Raw genomic sequence first — 25,471 nt, 5'->3', positions numbered from 1 at the left:
TTTTTTTTTTTTTTTTTTTTTTTTTAAATCTAGGACTGGAGGGTAAAATACCTCAAAGTTGCACCTGCAAAAATTCAGAGAAACATTAGTCTAGTTAAAAAGAAACAGTTTGGGAAAGAAGAACTTCAAAATCTTGTACAAAGAATCACCAACTTATTATATAGCCAATTAGGAAGTTTTTTTTTGTTTGTTTTTTTTAAACACACAAATGTGTTTCTCCTTCAGTGTTACCACCTAAAATTCCAAAAACAACAGTGCTTAAAAAATTACTATTCCTGTTCAAGTCTACTGATAGCCATAAAGCCCCTATTTAAGCCATATTTTTATATCATTTTTCAACTTTTGTGTGTTAAATAATAATGACATGCTGAAAACATTAGAAAAACAACCAACCTTTAAAAACGTCAGCAACACACAATCTAAATGGTTTATCCACTGATCTTTGTGGTGGCTTGAAAGAATCTGCAAAGAAATTGATAAGACCTTTTAGAATTTCTGTATTTAAAGTACTATCTCATAAACATATCACTTAGGATAAATCAATCATATTGCATTCCAAAAACATTTCCCCACATCTTCCCCAAAATATATGTATTTTGGTACACACAGGACTAAGATGTATTTGTTTTTAAATTGTACTCACCAATTTGCTCTAACAAACACTTTCCTGTATACCACTTTGTAAGGTCACTTGACTGACTTCTTGTGACTAGATTTTCACCACCAAGACCACTTGTTGGAATATAAGCCACATCAGATTCCTAATTATGAAAATAAACAGAAGTTATTTACACATTGTTAACAGCATCTTCTAGCAAAAGCAAGGGGTGCATTTTTCAGTATTACATTTCTAAGATACTAAAAGATCAGTTGGCATATTTTCCACTTCCCCTGGAGAAGGCAGATTACTTGGTGGATACATTTCCTCTCTGTTCATCTCGTTCCTGATCACAATGCTCCAGCAAGGAGCTAAGAGATATTTTAAACATGATGACAGCAACATTAACAACTAGAAACTGAGGTTTGGGTAACAAGCTCCAACTCTGTATCTGACAAGCATGCTTCAGTTTGAATTGCTATTTTACACATAATGATTTCAGGGAGGCTGTCATCAGTCTAAATGGTTTGAACTGAAACATGAGAAGTAGAATCAAGAATGGCAAATGGACAAAGCTCTTGTTAGTTCATAATCCACACCAAGACCTGCTCCAATATAAAACCATCTACTGCCATTCATGTAATCCTGAACATTGATTGAGATAAGCGATCCTTGGTCTGTCCTGCTTTGCAGAAAACAATCCCAAGAGACTATGAATGATGTGAATTACCCCAAAGATTCAACAGGCCTAACAAAAATGATGACAGAATGAGCAGTAAAGAACTGACTAACCTTATCCAAGGCTCAGCAAGCACCCTACCAGTAAGAAAAGGAATCTGTTATACTACGTGCACATAGTAACAGCAGGAAAGTGACCCAAAATAACCCAACCATAACAACAGCTCATTCTACTCAAAGGCCTGAACAAAGACCTCAAATTTACATTACCTTAAAGCCAGCTTGTTTAAGAAATTGGCCAAGCTTACTGGTAATTTCCTGAAATCTTTCTTGCTGCCAATTGACCTAAAATAGAAAATAGTTTATGACAATAAAACTAGACTTCTAATGACAACTTAAACAGCAGTTGCATGTCATCAAGTCTGTAGTACCAGTAGGTGTTTTCACACACAGGATCCATGATGCTGTAAATACGAGATTTCCAGGTGGGCTGACAGTTGAATAGGTAAGAGCATATGCATTAACAATTAATGACAGCAATCAACACGCCAACTAACTTGCAAGCCCCTTTAGTTTGATTTGCCCTTAAAGAGCTTTTTTTGTTTGGTTTGTGTTAATATTTACACAAAACAGAACATTCAGATTTGACAATATCATATATGACAGAGTAACAATCTAAAATTCAACTAGTAATATTTAACACACATCACAGGTATATATAAAGTTCTTGGACTTGACCTGAACGACCTCCACAATGCCCTTGCAGATGTCAGTGGCTTAGTAGCTTATAACAAATTTTCACACCTATGAGAGGGAATCTCCCTACTCATTTTAGGGCCTAAACTATCCTTCTTGCGTGCTTTGAAAATATACTCATAAATATGAAGAAAAGCATTGAAAAATCTATACAAAAGAGACTAAGAGCTGAGAATCAAAGAAAGAAAAACAAAATATTATTAGTTTCACAATACTGATCCTTACACTTATGATACACAAGCCTACGTGAAAGTCCTTCAATTAAATGAAAAAATTAAGTAAGTACCTGGTCCATTTTATTGACTGCAACAGCTAGCTGTGTCACTCCAAGAGAACGCACTAATAATCCATGTTCTCGAGTTTGTCCACCTGTCTCAAACCCAGCTTCAAACTCTCCTCTGCTGGCATCCACAACCAAAATAGCTACATCAGCCTAGATCATATATATATATATATATATATATAATAATAATAAAAAAACAAACACACAATTAAAACTGTGTAACAGGTGGTAACAATTCAAGTAAACATGTCAATCAGCAATACTCCACACACAGTGCACTTTACACGGAAGCAATACTGATGCGCTTCAAATGCAATTGAAATAGATAGAATTAAACAATCTCATGCCTACTTTGGTGAGGTGTTACGGCACTATTCATCTCGTGTCATACACCACTACTTTACATTAAACACAAGCCAATACTTCGTGTGGGGAACCTGTCTTCTTCAGAGTACCTTCTGTGCTGCACAGACCTCTACTTAACAAAAGTGGACCATACTCCAGAGGTTTAAGAACATGTAGGAGCACAATGACCAGTTTTCACTGCTGGGTAAGCCCAAAACTCTGCCTGAGTCTGGACACACTCATACTGAGAAGCTGCAGAAGTAACAGATAAATCACCTCAGACAATTGGGACAAGCAGTCTGCTGCATGTTAGATGTCGATATTTCACAATCTACTCAACACGCCAAACTCAGAAGGTAGAAAAGACAAAGTAGCCTATTACATGTTTTATCATCTCTGTTGTGACATTAAAAGCAAATAGGTAACATACAGTCTACGGTGCTATAGAAAAGTCAGCATGTAAGCACAGGTGAAAAAAAAAGAAGGGGATTTTGCTGTCAGTCTAAATGCTGCTATGTAATATGTATGTTTGCTAAAAAAAAAAAACCACCTCATGCTTTGGTAAGTAACAGCCAGTTAGACCATCACCATGCACGAAGCAACAGCAACAGATGTGAATAATAAAGGTATTGCTGTCAAAACAGCTGTACGACAGTCAATTTCACAGGATAGTTGAATTAGACATAATGGAAAGAGAAGAGAAAAAGCCATGCTTTCTCTCTTTCCTTACACAGATAAGCTTGAGGGCACCAGAAGAAGGAACAAAGATAGCATGTTGTCCTAGTCCTGAGTCCTCCTCCTACTGACCTAGATATAAATTCCCCACACCTCATATTATACAGAGAGGCTGTGCATGTGTGAAAACAGTGAAACAGCAAGGGATGATTTTCCCACAGCTCTGAACCTCAGAATTGCATTGTGGTAAACTCCTCCCACAAGAAAAAGGCATCCTGTATTTTCTAAATCATAAAAAAAAAAAAAAGTCCCATACCTAGGGACTTATGTGAATTAACTGTATGCATCAAAAACCAGAGCCTGGCCCTGATAAGGCTGATTTGCATTTAGTTTAACAGAAGTTGGGGATCCACAGTGTAACAGAATTCCCCATGATACAAAGGCACAGGGACATTTCCATATTTGCTTCTTTCCATCCATTTCTTCAGTGCTGAGGCTACTCTAATTGGCACCAGAAACGTGCAGTTTCTGTGATTTCCTCGATAGGCTTCAGAATAGACTGGCCCTTCACAATCCTGAGAGCTGAGGGAACAGAGATAGATATATCAAGTCTTAGTTGGCCAGCCTCATCTTCTGCTGAATTGAAGCAACTGCTGGTGGATCTGCAAGTTGCATCATAACACTTGCTGGCTGTATTACTTTTTTTCAAAAAAGACAGACCAACTTAAATAATTGTAAAGAAAATAATAAGGCTGAGTTGTCATTTTCCACTTCTGAAACTAAAAAGTCTACTTTAATTGTAAAAATCCTGACCTCCCTGCAATGTATACTCCACAATATAGGTTACTACACATACCCTACACCATAATTTGAGAACTTCTGACTACCCTGTGGCCTAACCCTGAGTCACAACATCTGAACTCTTACCCAGGCTTTGCTACAGAGCTAGCACATGGTTTGGGGCAAACCAGTCTTCCTATAGCATAGTCCCTCTCTCTGTTAAACTACAGTAACAGTATATATTCTGACATTTTAAGATAACACTCTCGCTTTTTAGATTGTAATAACAGCATGCACAAAAGCCTCCACATGGTAACTTAGAAAAGAAAATCTGTCACAACACACCAACTTTTCAACTTCAGAGAATTCATTCTACCATTTTAAAAAAGGGTGCCTTTTTAAGTGGGAAAAAAAAAAATCACACATTATGTCATTTACCAATGTGCTATCCTCCCTCATTTCAGTTATTATTACCATAAATTAAATAATTGACCTATATGAGAATATAGGTGCCATACTAAATTCAATGTGTAGTGCCCAATGCTTTTGATTTTACCTACCATTCCCAAAGCAATGTTGGCATGCAGTCCTATTGAAGAATACAGATGCATTGTGTGTGAACTCTGTTCTCTGTGTTATGTTTAGTTATTCCTTACAAAATATATTAAATAGAATAATGCTTTGTTTAACCTAATAAATCTTTTTTTTTTCTTTAAGCTCAAAACCACTAAAAATCTTTACCTACAAAACCAGGTTCAAAGAAATTCTTGAGTAGGCATATGACACATTTGATTTGAATAGTTTTAAAAGCTCAACTGATTTCATCAAACCGCAACTTAGTATTCAAACTACTTCCCTAATAACTCTCCTCCAAATAGGTAGCTTACCAAAAAGAAGTAACTACCTTTAAAGTTAAACAAATATATTAATTCTAAAGTTTAGTAAGCTCACAAAAACCTATAAAAGATATTTTAGCACCATCAACGATTCCATTTTATCTTAGAATTTAAAAGAAGAAGAAAGCCAATTTAAGAAAAAAATGTAATTAACACCATTGGAAAGGGAGTTTTAGACTCTCTCTACCTGGGCAGCTCCTGTGATCATATTTGGAATGAAGTCTTTGTGGCCTGGAGCATCCATCAATGTAATTACTTTAGTCTTTGTCTCAAATTTGGTCATGCCCACATCCATTGTTACTCCCCTTAAACAAAGCATACACATAACACCATTAGCACTGTTTTGAAAGCTTCAGAGATATAAATTAAGCTATGATAAACACAATCATGAAATTATACATGTAACAGCTTTTATTTGATTCAGACTGCACTGAAAATACTGAAAGAAACTTGCTTGCTGGAAAAGACCTCTAGAGCTGTTTTGAGTAACTCTAATCACAAAGAAACAAAAAAATCAAGCAAAAATACCAACTCAGAGACTTTTTCCCATAAAAATGACAATTTATCTTCTGAAGTGAAGTCTGGATCTTAAATGCATAATTAACGGATATTAAAAAAAAATCATAGATGACTGGATGCAAGTTTTAAGGCTCATCACAGTATTTCCACAAACACCACCACCAATAATTAATAAAATACCAATAGTTAATTACATGCCTTAACTGATATCAGGCTACTTCTAAAGACTGTTTAGTTGCCTCTGGATCTTCAAGTAAATAAAATAATTTATAATTTATTAGGATAAATTTGATATTCAATATAATACAAGTCATGTGTGAACCAAAATTTCAGTGCTTAATTTACACTTCTGACACCTCTTTATACAAACAATTTAATATAGATCTTTCCCATACAGCAATAACCATGATGAGAAAAAGCTGGCAGAAATAAACTGGTAAGGCAGCTTTAAATGAACATGGCTACTACAAGCATTTGTACATTGTAGTCCTTCTCTGCACTTCCCAGCACAGAAATATGTGAAGAAATACTCAATTTCTTGTTCACATTTTTGTAATCAAACCAGGATATTATTTTTCTTTTGGTAACACATACTCAGACAAAGCAAAATATTTGCTAGTAAGTATTGTGTAAATATCTTCATGCATTTCGAATATTTCTACCAAAGCATTATTAGCAGATATGCTTTTCTTTCAGAAGAACAATGGTAATTCCCATTAAATATATTTCTACCTTTCTCTTTCTTCCCCAGTTTCATCCAAGACCCATGCATAAGCAAACGAAGCTTTGCCAGCCTTCTTAGATTCCTGTTCGTATTTGTGCATAGTTCTTTTGTTCACATTTCCCAAAAGGTAGAGTAGATGACCCATTAAAGTACTTTTACCTGCATCAACATGTCCTATGGAGGAAAATAAACATTATATCAATTTTTACTAAATTTACAAATTTTAAATGCACAACATGAAAAAAATATGCAAATCACATCCACCAATAATGCTCATGCAATCCATAAGATTTTGACTCACTGACAGCTTACTGAAACAGGTAATTAGCGTGACAGCCATGTACCACATCCAAATCCATACTAAAAAGAATTGTAGGAATGAAATCAAACCGAAGTACATTTTTGTAGTCTGTCAAAACCAAGCTAAGTCAACCTCATAGTCTAGTCAAGGAAGTCTGAATGTGCACCCTCCACATAACAATGGTCAAACAGATGGAATTGAAAACAGTATAAGATTTCTCTTTCCTAAAGAGAGGCTAATTTTGTTTCTTTATCACTTCCAGATTCAATCAACGGAGTTTTTAAATCTCTATGCTTAAAATGTAATTAACTGTATTACCTATTACCACCAAATTTAGTAGTTGCTTTCCTCCTTGTCTCTTCTCCAACTCTGCTTTCACATCTATTTGTGGTTTTGTCTTGCTCGTCTTTTTTACTGGAGTAGGCACGGCATTCTGCTCTTCTGAAACCTGCGCTACTTGGGGTGAAAGAGCAGATTTTGAGACTGCCTCAATTACCCCAGAAGTTATGCTAGCATCTTCATTTAGCAGTCCTTTTTGAGGTGTGTTAGCATGGCCATTTTCTTCAGCAATCATGCTGGGAAAATAAAACAAAGGAACAGTGAATGCAAATGTCAAAGAAGCTGCAGAAATACAGGAGAGAAATGGAGTTCTCCCTACGCTATCACAAAAGCCCCAGACAAATATTATCTGATAAGCAGAAACAAGCCCATTAAGGTGGAAGTGATAAGCAACTGGATGCAAACTACACAGATACCAGCTCTGAACATCTTGCAAGAGACGTACTGTATACAGAAGCAAGATAAGAAATAATCTTGTAATATTCATGAAACTCATATAAACAAAAGCTTCTCACAGACACTTCTTTTGGCACGGAGGGAAATGAGAAACTGCCATAGACATGGTCTTCTCTGAAGTAAGAGCCCAAGTCAGCTTTGAAGCATCCTAAAACAGCTTTCACTTAAATTAAAAGTACTGCAGCTGAATGCAGTGATATTCTACTGAGAGAACACCAGCAATACAAAGAGTAGATACTAAGTGTATCCGAGCTGAAACTTAACAAGCAATGTTTGCATACAGCCATAACAGATATGCCACATATCAACACTGAGAAAACCTGTTTTATGTACAAAACAAGGCATCTAGAACTACAGATATTTGGATTTCTCAACTCACCTTCTCTTCCACCCTGTTCTACCACAAATTACTATACTAACGCTAATACTAAATATCTTGAATGTATTATTCTCCTATTAACTAAGTATCTTGAATACATTATTCTCCTATTATTCTCACACTCTTTCTCTCCCATTTATAAATAAGGTTATTTTCATAATTCACATACGTGTTCTGAGGATATATATGATTTTTTTTTAAGCTGTTATGGCAAAGATGACCACTAAAAGCAAAACCTAAATAACATCCTCAAGACAGCAAAAGCTTTCTTCCTGGCTGACAGAGCTCCATGGTGAGTCATTAATGTATACAGCAAGACAGAAACAGAAGCAGCTACTACAGGCATCAGAACATGTTATGGCAAGCTTCAACACACAAACCACTGGCCATTCCAGTATTTTGAAAGTTTCTCTAAAAATTCTTCTACAAGAAGCCTTCTACAAAAAAAAAAAACTTCCTCCTCTGGAAAACTGGAACCCTTTTCAATGCAGTACCACTGTGGTGCAGGCTACTTTCTATGGAACTGATTCAAGCAGTCTTTCAGACAGCTACCAAAAGGAAACAGAACTGTCTTCATGTCCAGAGTGAATTTTTCACTCTCCGCTTTCCATTTACATACCACAGTTAACTTCACAGTTTTCCTCTTTTCAATTTTTATAACCAAAACTACTTATTTTGGTACCTCAGAATCCCATCTCATAGAATCTTCATTTGATAATACAGACAGAAAGTGAGTAGCAATGTTGCATTGTATCAGCTTTCACAGGAATATTTGCATTGTATTAGTCCCTTTCCATTTCCTGAATCTCAGGAAACAAAAGAGTCCAACCATGTTAGCCTACTGAACAAAGCAGTTCATGAGTTATAATCTAAAACATTAAACCCAGGAAATATTCAGATTGAATGCAAATTTAGCCTCTCTACTACCAGTAACCAATGCTGGTCATTTTATACGGCCTCCCTTTTTTAACTCAGTTTCAGAACCTACCTAAGTATCTGGTACTGTGGCAGAATGATTAATTTTGACATCTTTTTTGTTATGCCCAAACCCAAGTTTTTGCTCTAGATTGTGAGACCCCAAAGCAGAAATGTGAACGCTTGTTTCTTGGCTACAGTTCCACAATCCAAGGTTGGGATCTTGCATCAAGGGTGGACATACAACCACAATTTTCTTAAATTAGCTACACATCAAACTTAATTAGTGCCAGCCATGATGGTTGCAGGGGATGGATAGTACCTGTGCTGCTGCATAGTGGATGCACAATTCTGTTTAAAGTTTATTTGCATAAAGTTACCCCATCAACATTTTCTAAGCCTTTTAAGGGAAAAAAAGTCAATATCAATCTACACCTCTGGTCACACATTCATGACACTTTTGCTTTGACACCCAGAAACTAGTTGTACTGTGCCATCAAGCATAACCTTTGACAAGCTCCCGTATATAACATCGTACATCGACAAGCTGAATGCACTTTATAAGAGGATACAATTAATTTCCTAAATTTCCCAAATCAGTGACTCATCATTGTCTTACATGCAGTTATGGGAAAAAGGCAATTACACATGAGCTATTCCAAGGAAAATAGTCACTAGTTGCTCATGCTTTCTTTTACTGGAAAAAGAAAAGTGCATTTCTATCAGTCTGAACAGAAGTCTCTTTTTTAAATTCCATTAAGTTCACGCTAAAAATCTACTGTGGAATGGCACGACAACTATTTTATCCAATGTTTCTTCACAGACATTTTACTTCATAAAAACTGACTGAAAACAATCAAGTTGATAGAAAGCAATATGCATAGAATTGCAGTGACAGAGCTTTCTACATATTCTAGCAACATATTTAAAAGCACCTACATTATATAGAGCACACTAGACCAGTTTGGCCTGAACCATGTATTAAGAGAACCTAATATATTTAAAATTCAGTTGTGTTAGAAGTCTTCCCAGTTGTGATCGAAGTTTTCCATCAACATTGACTTTTTTTTTTTTTTCAGACAAACTTCACTTCACTGTCAGCATAACATCTATCACTTTCACACTGAAACACTACTGGTTATAGGCAAAAGTCATACTGTAATACAAATATGATATTTTATATCGATATCAATTATTTTTCCTTGAAATTCCAACATTTTAAGTTCTAGAGAGAAATATCTGTATAAGAAGCAATATCAAAACAGCCTTTGCATTTGCCAGTCCCTTCTCTCCTTTTCAACGTCTGCATTAATTCTAAAACCAAATTTTTAAAAATGAAAAAAATTAAAAGGAAGACATGTAGATGAAACTGCAAATAATGTAACCCAAAACCATGTTTTCCCTATAGCATTCCAAAATACATTAAAGACTGTCACATCAAGACTATTAAAAGATGAAAATGTATTTTGAAAGACAGGTTATCAGCAAGCTTCTAAATTATATTTGTTTAACTAATATTTTTTTTCTAGTCTCAGATGTTCAGATCTTCCTGTAAGTCAAAGCTTAGGTCAGGAAGGATTCCAAAAAAACACAATAGACATTGAATGGCAACACTCAAACTAATTACAGGACCTCAAAGAAACAAGGCCTGATGAAACAACTGTTCTCTCACTAACAAGTACCTTCTGGTGTGACTACCACTGCTAAATACTGTCAAATAGTTTGCATTTGGGTGGTTCAAAGAAAGTGCTAGACATACGAGTAAAATAATGAGTGAAACATGACTCTAGCTGTCATGACATTAGGCCTTGCTACTATTTCAATGGTATAATATTTGAAACTGTTTGTAAACCGCTCCATTTAGACTTCTACAGGTTTCAGATATCACCATGTTCTAGAAACCTGAAAACAACCTGTTCCATGCTAATGCAAGACTCACTGTTTCAGAAGAGAAACATCAGAATGGAGAGAGTGTATGATGTACTTATACACCATCTCATCTTTCTGCTGAGCTGTGTCAGGGAAAAGGAGAGGGAGTTTGTTACCAGGTACCTGAACAGGAAGATGCACAGGTGAAACGTACAATTCACATCTAACAGAAGCACATGCAGTTAGATGCAGGAAAAAAGACTTTGATATGGCAACTAGATAAGTAATTTACTGAAAGCTTGGTAACAACTAACAGAAGATCAGAAAAATGCTAAGGAGCTTCATCTCTAACAGTCTAAGGAATGAATGACACTGAAAATTCTTTTCAGTCTTTCCCATTGAGATTTTTCATAATTAGTTAATTGAAGATTTGTCAAAAGACAGAGCATATAAGAGAGCGCTCTAGTGATACGTTGCTACTGTAGGCAGTTGAGGGTATAAAATAATGGTCAAATGTATTAGCAAACATCTTTGGTAGCCAAGTTCCAGTGTGGTCTGAATTATGTTGAACCACCACATTGGGAATAATTTCTACTTGGAGGAGGAGCAATTCCTAGCCAACTGCTTGCGTCTTTGTATAAGAACTTGTTCAAACTGCCAAGAGCAGATTTGGTTCGCCAACATCCGTGCCTTTCTGCTACACCACTACTAGCTCACTAATGTGGAGCCATTGAACTGATTAACTCTGGACTTCTTTGAAAGGACAGAACAATTAAGCACCTCTACTTACACTGAGCTCATGTACTACAGCAGGCTTGACCACCAGCAATTTAGTCACAGGTGTCAAAAGCACTTACCAAAGCTTTTTGTTAGCAAATCAGAAGACATACAGAAGCCTGGCAAGGACTACTATTTAGTTGAAATTAGAACTGCCAGGCTAGAAACATCCTACGTTGTCTTGCCAAGACAGACAGTAAGGGTAAACTGAGTAAAATATTATGGTTACATTGTTTTCTGGAAACAATAAGAAATACTGAAATACAACATATGCTGTTAAAAGACATGTTAAAAGACTCTAATCCTCATACAACTGTTTACTGAGGTTCACACTACCAGGCATTCAAAGAAGAACCTGAAAGTTTATCTTCTGAAGATTAACTCTGCATAATTTAGGTTTTAAACATTATTTTCAATCTTCTAGTCTGGATGCTTAGTGAATTATTTTTATACAACCGACTCTTTCGGAGTACTTATAGTCATTACAGGAATGTCTACATTTATTTCCCCTTTCAAAATTATTAATTACACAATATTGGTCAGGCTGGTTAAAATAATCACTCCTTTTTGCTCACAACCTTTTCTTGTTTCCTTCTTGATTTAACAAGAAGAAAAAGCCTGGTAATTAGTTTTGCTAGAGCACCCAAAAGGCAGCTTGTCAGAAACGAGCAAACTCCATTTTCCAGAGACAATTCTATTAAGAACACATGGCAAAAGCAATCAATGCTCAAAGCAATTCATGACTTCTAATAATTCGTTTACATAAGAATAAGGGAACCTTCATTAAAATGAGATCATGCCTCATAACAAGATTTAACTATAAAGACTGAGTAGATAGTCAAAGAATGGTTATTTTTGTTAATGCTAGGCCAGTGGTTTTAAAAACATGGTCCAAGAATCATGTTTAAGATCCTGTAACAGGTGACAACAAAAACTAATTCATACATGCTATACAATCACCTTCAATGGTGTCTGCACCAACACCACACAAACATTCAGGAGTGCGAGCAGGGGGCATAAACTGCAAAGGCTGATAAATTACAGGTGTTTTAGAATTTAGATTTTATCAAAACTGCTATCAACACTGTGCTTTTGGTCAGAGAAACAAAACTATGTACTTAGAAATCTGTATTATTACAAACCCTCTGCAGTATACTTATCAATGCATAAGTAACATAAAGAGAGTTTGAAAAGAATTAAAAGAAAGAGCGTCTCAGGCATTAATAAACAAATTCACTGTGTTCCCTGACAACTCATCCTCATGTAAACTGTCAATAATCCAGAAGAAAAAAAACACAACACTGATACTCATGGAATTTGGGCAGGGAGAAATATCATCCCCCCCGTCCCCCTTATTTGTTTCCTCCAACTTTAGAAGTGGATGAATAAAAGCTATAAAGCCATTACAAGCTTGCAACACAACGCTAGTGCTTCATGTAACTTCAATATATTTAGGACAGACTTTATGCATAAACTGGACAGGAGCTAGTCAAATTTCATCTGTTAGGAAAGGAATGAGACAGAGCAAATTACACTGTCCTGGAGCAGAGAAGGAAAAATAAGACATAAGTATGGTCAAGACCTCCTCCCCCAGTTCTTCATGTCAAAGTCCTAGTGACTTGACAGTGCCTCTGACAGCCTGTAATCAATAGACGAAAGGAGGCTGTAACAGTTTCCTTGAAGCATGGGTCTTTAGACATGCAGATAACTTCACAATTTCAACTGGGCTTTCTTTCCTAGTCACTGATTGGTTGTACTCCAAATCTCATTCTCTTCTTTTCCAAACCACTCCATTCCTATTTGTTCTAGCTTAAAACTAAATGCCTGACGTCCCTACAACTTCTACAAGAAAAGAGGTTTCTTCTTACTTAGCAGTACTGCTGAAACAAGTGAAGAGAATTAAACACTTTCATAGTGTCAAGGATTTAAACCAAGAGATTATCAGCAAGTCCTGGAGCGGTTTTGTTTTTTGTTTTGTCACAAAAAAACACTGTCACTACAACGGAAGCGAGCATGATACAAACTATTTCTAGGTCCATAAAGAGAAGTAGAGTGGCTGAGAGCCATGTTAGAAGCAACTATTTTCTGTCAAAGACTGAGTCAACATTAGTATATCCAGGAATTATTCCAGTCTGCAAATGAAAAAGCATTCTTCTCATTTCATCCTTCCCTATGGAGCTTACACACACACACACAAGGTGTGGCAGTCACTAAATAATAAGAGAGATACAAAATTTTGGACTTTATATAAATATCTTAAATAGTCATTATTACAGCTAAAAAAAATGTAATCAATATCACCCCCAGTGATCTTCTGAAGGACTAACTGGCAGATCCTTTTCACTCCCTTTATGACTCCTTTCTTTTTATAAAATTTTACCTAAATCATTGTAATCCACACAAGTCACCATAAAAAACTCCAATTTGTAAGAGGTGTAATAGGAACACAAAAGATGAAGATTCCATTAAGTTAACAGAAATTTAATGATCAAGTCCAGTTGTCACACCTAGAGTCACTAATTAACAGAGATGAGGAGGGAAAACAAACAAACAAACAAACAAAAAAAAAACAAACCAAAAAAAACCCACATTGTGCTCCCTATGTGCATTTCAGATCTCAAATAGCACAGAAAGAACTTTGAAAGTCCCAGGAATTCTTCACTTAGTTTATTGCATCTAAGTAGCTAAGAGACGTCACTGTCATTCAGCAATTGCATTTAGAAGTTTTAAGGAAATAATGACGTCAGTCTTATATCCTTGAATTAAATGCACTGGAGAGACTATGTAGATGCATCATAATGCTTTCCACATAGTTTCACCAAACATGCACAAGATACTGTAAAGTAAAGACCATGCTATCCCTCTTGCTCCCAAAAATGCTTTCCAGATCAGAACTGCAAGCAGTGCAGGCTGAGGTAGGGATGGTGGCAATGCTCATGCTTGCAATTTTTTTTTCCTGAGCATAACTATGGAATTTCTTGCTATAAAGTAGCAAGATTGTGCTCAAAACCAGAATAAGTACAACCAAACAAGAAAAATCCATTAGCCATTGTTAGTTGAAACCATAAGAAGCAGTGGGGCACAAAATGCTACATGCAGTGACGTTTCATAAAATGTATTCCCAATATGCTTAACCTGTCCTTATACATTTATTTAAGCATTGCTGGCTACTGATGTAGATGGACTCTGATCCAGCATGTCTGTTTTCATGCTCTTACAAGAGCATCCCCCCCAGCAGTTCCAAGTTAGGGTAAAATTAGAACTACTACTCAACTACGCTATTTTAGCTAAAGCGTAAGAGGGACTGACTTCTTCTCTATAACAGTTGTACCCCGAACACCTGTTAAAGTTAATAAAAGCTGCAGAGGAAGGCAAAGTTTAGCTATAAGTGATTATTTTCCCCATAAATTATTCTTAAATGTATTACTTCCTTTGAAGAACAAGCATTTGCAGTTAAGATTTATTGATTTCATAATTCCACTTAGAGAACTAAATTTAAAATAAACGAACCCCAAGAAAGTTCAGTATTCTATGAAGCGGATGTTTAAATAATCTGACTAGCTGATATCTCTCTGCACTATTCATAGTGAAAGGATTTGTTAAACTCAAAACGTGAGGTACCATCTTCTGAAAGTAATTGTGAGTCAAACAAGAAGCTGAGATGGTTAGTTCTGGAGAGTGACACTAAAACTGCTGTAAAAATAGAAAAAAAGAAGAAGAAAGCTTGCTACAGGTGCATCAGTCTGAAAGAAGAGCTGCTGATGTACCTTGATGTATGAGGGCTTTGGCTTACCATGGAACTTCAAATCCCATAGACTGTTTCTTTCCAGACACTGTCATTTTGGTAACTTTTGGCACAATTTCAGATTCCATTCTGGCTGACTGGGAATCCCTTGATTTTCCTAGTAATAGACAAAAATAAGTTTGAACTTAATGTTGTGACTAACAGGTGTTAAATATAAAGCTTAACAAGTTACATTTCTTTTCATCAACCCAAAGATACCAGTCTGCGATAATGATGAAGTCTCACACTTCAGTCTTTTACTTTTATCTGTTACATATTTATTCAAATTAATCTACAAACATTTGTATTTATTGTGAAAATCTTATCTGTATCTCCAAGTATCTGCTTGACACCCACACCATTTAAGAGCTTTGCTATTTTGATAGCAGTTCTGCAGAATGCCAGAAGCATTTTATACAATACAAGGATGAAGAAACGCTTTGCAGCTGCTCACTAGCTGATTAAGCTAATTCTTGTTTACAGTTTTTCTTTGCCTTAACACTGGCAAGCCTCAAGGCTACAAGTTTAAACCAAAAAAAAGGCAACACAACACTCGTCTACCTGAAGTACTGCTAACAGCAGCACAAGCTACCAGGCCTTCCCTGAGACCTGTGAACAGAGTTGTCTGCTACCTAGTTACATCAAAGAAGCCAAGAAATACCCAAACTAGCTATATATTTACTATGGGGAAGAGTAGTATACATAAAAATAGCAAACTAGCTCTTTTCTTTCCACGACCCCCTCTTTAATATGTTAAGTAACTCCCTTCTCCCTTTCTTTATGGGAAAATACTTCCAACTTTATACAGTATGAGTGACAATGACTGTATCTTGTGTTCTGAAGGACATTATATACACAGAAAAGCAAAAACAATAACCTGAATTCAGAAATAAACTGAAAGTTTGAAAAAATCTTTACCTATGGATGCATCTGAAAACTGGAAAAATGCTGATACTCTTCAAGTAATACCCTGATTCTGAATACTCACAAACAAGTGAAGACTTATTTTGAAGAACAAGTTAATTTTTATTTATTTATTTATTTAAAGTGTTTTAGATTACTACTGTAAGATGAACTGTTGGAGTCATTTGGTCTTACTCATACAGATGAACTCTTTATTGCACTCTAAAGTATGACAGCTACACCTCTAAAACCTCATGATCATAGGGCTTTGCAGGTTATACATAGTTATGGTCAAGCCTGTTGAAGGTATGTTTCAGGTACAGAAACAGAATACCAGAGACATGTCTACAATATACAGCACACCAAAAAGATCTTGTGCAACTTTTTTTAGTTTATTTAATTTGGTCATCACCTCCTTCATTTATCTTATCTGTTGATACTTATTTTAGTTATATGCTGCCTGGAGATCTCTGGAAGAAGTACTTTGTATGCATATTATTAATAGTTACGTACCAATTATACTAAATAAAGAAAAACAGTAACAAGGAAATAAAGGCAATACCAGAAATGATGGTTAACAACAATTACATATTATAAAACTGCCAAACAAATAATAAAGATTCAGGATAAAAAATTCTCACATTAAAGGACAAGGACTACCAGTTAAACAAAGATTTTGTTTCATATTCAAGCTTCTACACAGGTCACCTTTACCTATTTTTGAATGAGAAGTTACTCACATGAGTTACAGAAAAAAGGGCATTACTTTTGTTGCCAACTTGGTATGTTTTTTTCTTACTTCAATTCTATCAATTTTCAAGTAGACATCACCTTCAACTACCAGTTAAACATGAATGTTTTACAAGTCATTTGAAAGCTGAATTACAGTTAATTCTCAGAAAATACCATGTTTGAAGTCTGGCTGCTAGGAATTAAAAATTGCAAAAAACATAATGAACATGAAATTAGATTAGTTGAAAGAAAACAAGATAATTGTTATCATGTACCTTGCATATAACTTGCAATCTATTTGCAAAATTTGCTACATTTGATCCAAAATCAAAAGTCATTGGATATAAAAAATACATCTTCTCTTATAAATTCAGAAATTAAGCTTTGATCTGTACAACTGTTGGGGTGTTTGAGACTGATCCAAAGTTAAATGTACAAGGAGATGAAATAGATTTAATGAATCTAGAATTTGACTTCTATTTCAGCAGTACTATACTACTCACCCTCTAGATAAAATCTAGAAGACCAGACAACTCATTAAAACTGCATCACTGAGACAGCATAATTCTGTCATAAGACAACGTAATTCTTCAGTTTGCAGTGAGCATTTTAAATTATGAACCCTCAAGAAATATTTTGTGAATTGATAATTTTGTGAATGTCAATGAAGTGATGCTGTTAGGAGAGAAGGTTCCATATGTGAAACACTTAACATCGCTACGAAAACAGGGTTGAGCAGAAACAACTGAAGACTAGAACACACAATGCGACAAATGAAATCACAAAAATCTAAAACTAGAGAAAAAGGAATAAAACCAGAGGAAAAAAATAGGCAACACTAAAAGGTATTACAAAGAGCAAGAAGAAGTAAAATAATTGTCCACTGGCAGCACAAACAGTTTGTTGCTGTCTAAAGAAGAAAAAAACACTTATATCAGTATAGGTGGACTGAAGAAGCAAACCAGGATCGCGTAACAAGGGCAAACCAAACCATAGAAGATAACTGTGGAAAGGTTGCACTCAAACAGATGCAACAACCATGTTGCAAACAGAAATCATTAGTAATACTACTGACAGAAGCATCAAATATCATTTTTTGACTCCAGTGTTTTTATAACCAAGTACAATAAAATCAAACAGTTCATTTGAGATAAGGACCAACCCTGTTTTTTGTACTGCAGGTGCCATTAAAGATTAATAATTATGGGCTTCAGTACGAAGGACAGAAGCCCAGGAAAGGAGTATACTTTACTATCTAATCTATAGGGCACTGGAGAAAACTGCATGATAAATGCTTATCTGCTTTAGCAGACAAAGCAAAAACTATTCAACACTTAACAGATCAAAAGCAAATCCTTAAATTGCACCTTGGAACTAAAAGGAAGTCAATGCACAATGCTGATACAATTCTTAAGAGAAACACTTCTGAATAAGCAAGCAGAGTATCCAATAGCAACTAAGGTCTGCTACAACCCTGGAAAAAGTATAGGGGTGGTAATCCCAATCTGATTAGGAAAAGAGCAGCTGCAAGAAAATCGGCCTCTGAGGGGAAAGGATATAAACTTGTCTAGAAAGTCTTGATAAACATTCTTCATGCCCTGTGCAATTTGCACCTTCCTAAGTGCAAACGTAAGCAACTAAATGTCAATGTTTCCTACACAAAGAGTGCGTAAGAAATGGAGAGATACTGACTTTTGCATCTTTAATAAACTCCTAAAGAATCCCCAATACCTCCTTGCTATGCTTCACTTCAGTTTTACAAAAAGCAAAAATTAGAGTGAATCATTCATAAATTACAAAAATATAAAGGCTTGTTGGTATGATCGTTACCACAATTCAAAATGATTAAAAAACAAAACTTCCAGTCTATTTTAATATTTTAAGCAAAGTAGTTTTCAGACAGATACTTGCTGTTGAAGACTACATTGACATCACTGCACCTGTATACTGTAGCTACGAGTCAAAACAGTAACACAAAGCAGAATATGCATTGATGTACTTTGCCTCACTGTCAAATGAGGATGAGCTTAATACAAAAGGTAACAGAAAGACCTCCGCTGAAGTTACTCCAGTATAACTATGGCAGTGTGTGACAACTTAACAATGACCATCTTTCTTCTCTTTGCTTCTCCCTTTCCTGTGGCTGCTCTGTGGTCTTCCAACTGAAGATCCTTCTGATTTGGTCAAAAAATTTTTCTAGTGGCACCTTCTGCAACTTCAAACTAAAAGTGACAACTATTGCGACTGCAATTAAAAGTACAACCCTGAAATCTGATGGCAAAATACAGTATTTGCAGTCTGAAAAACAGGAGGCAGATACATATATATAGGAACCAAGTGAAACATCAGAACAGCCCTTAAAAACAAAAATAGTGTCTCTGGGTGTTCATGGTAGAAAAGCAAAAGCGCATGGATAAAGTCAACCATCTTCCTTTACCATAAGCAACTCCCCAAATTTTGGGCTTCCTTTGTAAAAAAAAATAGTTGTAAGGATTACCTGTAAAAGATTTAAACAAACAAACCAACAGATTATTTCAGCTTCTTTATCACATATAATGGGCTTGAGAAGTTTTTTTCAGTTGTTTGTTTACTTACATTGAAAGTAACAGGAAGGTAAAAACTGGTCTTTAACTCTGTTGGGGGTATGGAGGAGTTATTTTTCAGTACATAGAACAGTCGATTATTGGTCTACTCTGTTCCCAGGTAAATTAGAGATGCAGAAAAACACCACAAGTCTGCTAAACGGCTGCCATCTCATGTAAGAAATGTTGATGCTGAGTGAAGTGGGGAGCAAAAAGTGTTTACACTGGTAAATTTGGAGAAATGAACACTAGTATGGGGTGTCTAAATCCACGCTGTCTTAGTCCAGATGACAATGAAACAATGTCATCATTTTCAACTCCTAAGCACAAGGGACTGGTCCTCACAACTTGGTTTCCCCTCATTAAATTATATAACGGCACTGAAACTCTAAACTCAACTTTATCATTACACAGAGAAGCCTTCTTATGATAAAATAAACTAGAATTTTCATTATGTCTGAATAAAACAAAACAAAAACACACACACACACAAAAGGAATAAAATACCACGGTGTTAGGCATGCCTGAAGCCCATGCCTTCTCAGATGCCAACTCCTTTAAACAAATACAGGTCTACTCACCCATCCGCAGTTAATACTTTGCACTTTTAATTTTGCTTCGGTTTGTTGTTTACGGGTTTTTAAAACTTTATTTCAGCAATTCTGTTTCAGTACCTTTCTTAACAGCTGCATTACTACAACTAGAAGAGTACTAAAGCACCAAGGGACAGGAACCTCTGAACCTAGCTTTACCAGGGAAAAGGGACAGTCCACCAAAAGAAAGTACATATACCAAGCAACTAAAGGCAGCACTGGCAAAGGAGAGCACCACCAAAGGAGTTACGTATTAACTAATTGTGGCCAGATCACAGTTTTTCTTTAAAGCTTTAAGCCATTTATATACTTTACATACTGATATTTTTTACTTGGTGCATATTAATTCTTCCGCTTTCAAAGGTGTTGTGAGCATTTAAAGAAAGAAGTTGCATACAATTTCTATTTTGAATGTGGCTCGGGAGCCTAGATGCTACTGACACTTAATATACAGAATTCATTACCTTAAGTAGGCCCTCCCTTGGTCATGTATTTTTAAATGGTGCTCAAAAATGTTACATTTATATGTAGGTCATTGTGAAAATGAAATTTGTTTATTCACGTAATAAATGCAGCATCCATGCAATCTTTATCTTTTACTCACAGCCTGCATTTTTTAATCTCAAGTAACAAGGTTTCAAACAAGAATGTCCACTCAGGTTTTTGTATGCTTTTTTTTTTTTGCCTAATGAAATTACTGGAACTATTATTTCTGATAGACACCTCTGTGTTGAAAACTAAGTGCCCCCCCTGAGCTGAACACTGTATGTTCCTAACAATCCCAATAAATTTATATTCATTTTTGCGACACAGAAATATGTATTCCAATACTACAGATAATCCAATCTTCATCCTTCTGTGCAGCACCAACCCACTGCTGGAATCGGAAAATGATTTTTCTGTATGAAGTTAGTTTTAAACATTTTTTCTAGCATTACATATAGTAAAATATGTATTCAACTCCAGTATTCATCCTCAAACTAGAAATTCTGCTTTGCAAAACTTCCCAATAAATTGCATTAAGCTGTGTTTCCACTCTAAATAAACCACACACAGTAATACAAGCAAAAAAAAAAAAAATAATAAAGGTGTGGGAAGGGGTTAGGTACTGTGTAAACCAGCAGTACCATGGAAAAATATACATGTAACCATGCCTTCTGATCTACAAGACACGGTTTGCATCCCTTGCTCTGCTACAGACTTTCTATATAACCACAACCAAGTCACTTAAACCTTTGTCAACTGATTATACAGCAACATCCACCAACAGCATAAAAGAGAAAAGGCAAGGCACTAGTTTTGCGCTCTATACTACCATGTCATGAGCTTGTTCCAAGTGTTTCATGACTCACTGATTAAAAAAAATATATATTTTTTTTTTTGCACGTCTTACTGGCAGTACAACTGTTGAGTATTCATTAGCAATAAAAGTACAGACAAGACACAGTCCTGTCTGAAAAACAGATTTAATAACAGAGGCCTATATCACAATAATTCCCTTCCTATATGCTATGTTACTATTTAAAACTAACTTTAAGGTCCTACAATTGCAAAAAATATTCCAAATATGGATTATGAGACAATAGATGAAGAGATGCCAGCCTCATCACATATAATCTCATGCTCAGAAGCATCTATCATCTATTTGCCCACATGTATGTGAGTTTATATTAATATTTAATACACACGTCCATTACCGTAGTCATCTTTTTTCAAAATACTGACCATAACATAACCCAGTTAACATGCTTCATATTGTTTCTATCCATATACAACATAAAACTCAACAGCTCCTAGCCTTTAATTTTACTTAAAAACAGTGTATTTTTCTCCCTTCAAATTTCACAGCACACAGGGAAAAGAGTAATATGAGGAAATCTAAAAAATTGTCAAGTTAGAGACATGCACAGTACTGAAAGTCGTTTTTTTTTGTATAATCCAACTGAATTATTTAAAAACATCAAAAGTTCTATTAAATGCTCTAGAACACAGGGGAATCTATCAGCACAGTTTAGTTAAGTTTGCCCCAGAGCACAATGGATCTTCAGTGGTGGTGGTGCACAGTTTCAATATTATCAGTATGTCACAGCACTGGGAATAGCACCAGAAGTCCAGGACTCTCAGCCACGTCCCAACACCACTACATAACACAACCACCAAACGTAAAACACCCCAGATTTACAGTTTGCTAATATACTGCCTCCATAGAATTTGCCATGCACTCATCCCTATAGCCCAATATTTAAGTTCCTTAAATCCCTATAGCCCAATATTTAAGTTTCTTCTCATGCAACATTTTGGTGGGTAAAGTTCAACATGCAGAAATCCTTTCTTATGCAAATATATAAGCAATAAAGGATAAAACAGAAAGAAAAAAAAAAATGATTTAGGAAAGTCTCTCCTACTCTTCTGTAATCCCAGAAACTTTAGCACTCACAGAAACACCCTGCATAACAAAGAAATGCCAATTAGCTCTAATAAAAATGTCACTTGTGAAAAATTCAAAATAAAATGTTACTCTCCTATATTTAAACTATACCAGCTCAAAGTACTGATTTTATGAAAAGGTATGAGATTATACTATTATAAACTGCAATGTACAACAGATGGTACTGTTGATGTAGTAAGTGATGCATCCATCACTTACAAAAGTAATAAAAGTCTATAAAAATAAAAGGCAATATGCTAAATTGTCCCCCCAATACTGATTCACAGCCATTCTAAAGATCTTACTTGAAAACAATTCCCCAAACAAGAACACTTAGTTTTTTCTTTTTAAAAGAAAGGTTATTTCCTAATAGAAACCACAGTCAGGGGTTTTCCAGGTAACTTTGTCTTGTTGTTGTAACTATTACCTTCTCTGCAAAGTTTCAGATGGTGAATATAACTTTTTTCATGAAACTGGGAGCAGGTATTTTCACTGAAAAATTGTGAAAATAAAAATGCTTACTTACACCTGACTACAAGAATTTTTTGTTTTGGTTTTAAGGTTTGATACAGCACGGGGTTAGAGGAGATGCTCAGAAGTATCATAAAATAGCCTGCTGTGTCTCCAACACTGGCTAATTCTCTGCAGGCCCCACAACACACAACCGCCACAATTTACTACCCCATGACTCAAGATGCAGGAACATCTTGCTTCACTACAACCTACTACAACAACTGGATGTGCAGCGGGCACAGTCAGAAAGGCTGGCAGCTTCACCTGTTAAGAGTTAGCTGGCACTTGTCATTGTTCAGGCTTTGCTTTCAATGCTCACAACTTTTGGCTAGTTGAACTCTTTTGTCCAAAAAAACCTCATTTGCTCAAGTGAAGTGCCTGCCTGAGGCTGATTTTTTTTTTGTTTTGTTTTTTTTTTGTTTTGTTTTTTTTTTTGGCCTTAGAAAACAGTTTGCCCATGCACATATGGCCTAAATTTAACAACTAAATCAGACAAATACTTCAACATTAAATATATAACTGCTCTGGCTATTTTTGGCCAGGCTGGACTAAGTCCTGCCACCTGAGAGCAAATCCAACCTCTCCTGTGTTCCCTGGGGTTTCCTACCGCATCAGTAAACCAAAGGCATGAACCTGCCTAGGGTAATCATAAAAAAGTAAACCCAACTAGAGGGCACGAGAAGAAGCCAATGGAAGTGAGCACTGGCAAGCAGAAAGACAAGCATATTATCAAGGATTACAAGAATGAAAATCAATAACGCAAAGCAGATGAGAGCTGAAAAAAAAATGACAATATTAATGACTTAACCTGTGGAAAAAACGTGTTTAAGGAAAAAGCAAGAGGACACATACTGAGGGACAGATCACATACAGAAGCTAAGCATGAACAAAGGAAGAAGAAGAGGATCAACACTGAAAAGCAATACAAGCTATGGGCAGAAAAAAGTGAATGTGGGGAAAAAAAATCAAGGTCAATGACTGGAAAACAGATAGGGAGAGTGGGGATGGCTAGCTACAGAGACTGGAAAGATGAAGTGTAAAAAATGGAAATGCAATGAAAAACTCAAAGTGACATGAGTATTTAAGGCAGAAATAAGAATCAAATGAAAAACTTTGACCATGACTAAATAAATTTGAGAATGAGAAAGTGAGAAAGATGCATGCACTGAAATTAGATCAAGTTGAAGTGGATGGGGCAGACAGTGTTATAACTAGGCAACAATACATTTTCTTCCATCTGGAACATAGGCAAAATTGCTGGAGTCCCACCATTCCCTTGCCACTGACACTTACTCTCCAACTGAATACAAATGATGCAGAAATAGCAGTCAGTTACTGATACATTCCCTAGTTCTTCTTACCAGAAATAAATACCTTCCAATGCAACTTTTTAGCAATCGGGACTTCTAATTGTATGTTTTTGAGTACTCAAATATTACAAAATGATTATTACCAATTAAAGCTATTTTTTTCTCTGATCCTTTATTACAATGAGTCCTTTGACTTCATTTAATGAGTTGGGAATATTTTCTTTTCCCTCACTTAATACTCCAATCCCATCTTTCTACTGCTTCCCAGTAGCCGATCCCTCCTCTAAAACACCAAATTGTTCATTTTTTCATGTTTCTTTTGTACCCATTGCTGCTGTACCTGCAAGTTCCACAAGAAACTTATTTTCACCACTTTAGTGCATTTTTTTTAAATCACACTGTCTTTACCCAACATGAGAAAGCAATTTGGAATACCTGATGTCCCAGAAAAAACTGATGTCTCTGAGAATGGTGTAGTATATTTTACATAGAAAATTTCTCACAACTGTAAACATTCAGTACCTTAACAAATTAAACTCTTCTCTCCCAATTTCTGGATGCTTAATATGGCATTCTAACCAGCATCCACCTCAAATAAGTGATGTTTAAAGTTATATACTTCAGCAACGGAACCCATAGTTGAGCTCTATATACAGGTCATTGGTATAGTCTTTCCACAGACACGGATAATTAGTCTGGTTTACATTCACAGTTTATATACTAGAGGAAAGAAAGGCACTATCACTGGAGTAAAACTCTCATTTCAAGATTTCCAGTTTCATTAAGCCATCACACCTCCGGAGTAAAAGGAACAGAGGTCTATGGTACAGAAAGGCAGACCTGGGGGGCAGGGGGGGAGCGTCAGTCATCTTCTAGAGATTACACGAGTATCAGCTACCTCCTTTTGATGTTTCTGACACATAAACATTTGAAGGTCCAATACAAATTCACAACTGTCAAAACAGTGACTTTCTCGTCTGTCAAGTTCTTGATGATAATGTCCCCGAGGTATTTCTCATGCCTATTGCTTCTAGTTAAATGGACTAAAATCCAATCTTCATGTAATCGTAACACAGTACAACTCATCCTGTAACTACCGAAACCTTATTTGTGGGAGGTGTATTTCTTTGCACTACTCTCTAGCAATGCCAATAATGTTCCTCCTCAATCTGCAATCAAAGTTACAATTTGCTGTAAAAATATTTTGTGTTAGACATTGACAGTTGTTCTGTACCACGCATCTTTACTCTCCCCCACAGACACAACATTAAGTCGTTGGTGGTGTTCTCTAATTCAACGATTTTTTCTTAAATGACTGTGATTTGTCTTTCACAGA

At 35.8% G+C, this 25,471-nt stretch overlaps 1 protein-coding gene across 1 annotated transcript in view; it reads right to left on the bottom strand.

Annotated features, from left to right (window-relative positions):
* Nucleotides 1-25,471, bottom strand: part of LOC106032420 (HBS1-like protein) — a 60,069-nt gene that overhangs the window by 9,910 nt on the left and 24,688 nt on the right. Inside the window, exons 5-12 of the mRNA XM_048075650.2 lie at nt 15,084-15,192; nt 6,874-7,130; nt 6,263-6,428; nt 5,199-5,316; nt 2,319-2,465; nt 1,547-1,621; nt 644-761; nt 394-462 (exon numbers count right to left, since the gene is read on the bottom strand). Of these exons, the coding sequence (XP_047931607.1) occupies nt 394-462; nt 644-761; nt 1,547-1,621; nt 2,319-2,465; nt 5,199-5,316; nt 6,263-6,428; nt 6,874-7,130; nt 15,084-15,192 (1,059 nt within the window). The remainder of the gene's footprint in view (nt 1-393; nt 463-643; nt 762-1,546; nt 1,622-2,318; nt 2,466-5,198; nt 5,317-6,262; nt 6,429-6,873; nt 7,131-15,083; nt 15,193-25,471) is intronic.

This window comes from Anser cygnoides, chromosome 3, assembly GCF_040182565.1.
Source record: "Anser cygnoides isolate HZ-2024a breed goose chromosome 3, Taihu_goose_T2T_genome, whole genome shotgun sequence".
Taxonomy (NCBI): domain Eukaryota; kingdom Metazoa; phylum Chordata; class Aves; order Anseriformes; family Anatidae; genus Anser; species Anser cygnoides.
Note: the sequence above shows the minus strand (reverse complement) of the source record. Positions and strands in the feature narration are given on the sequence as shown.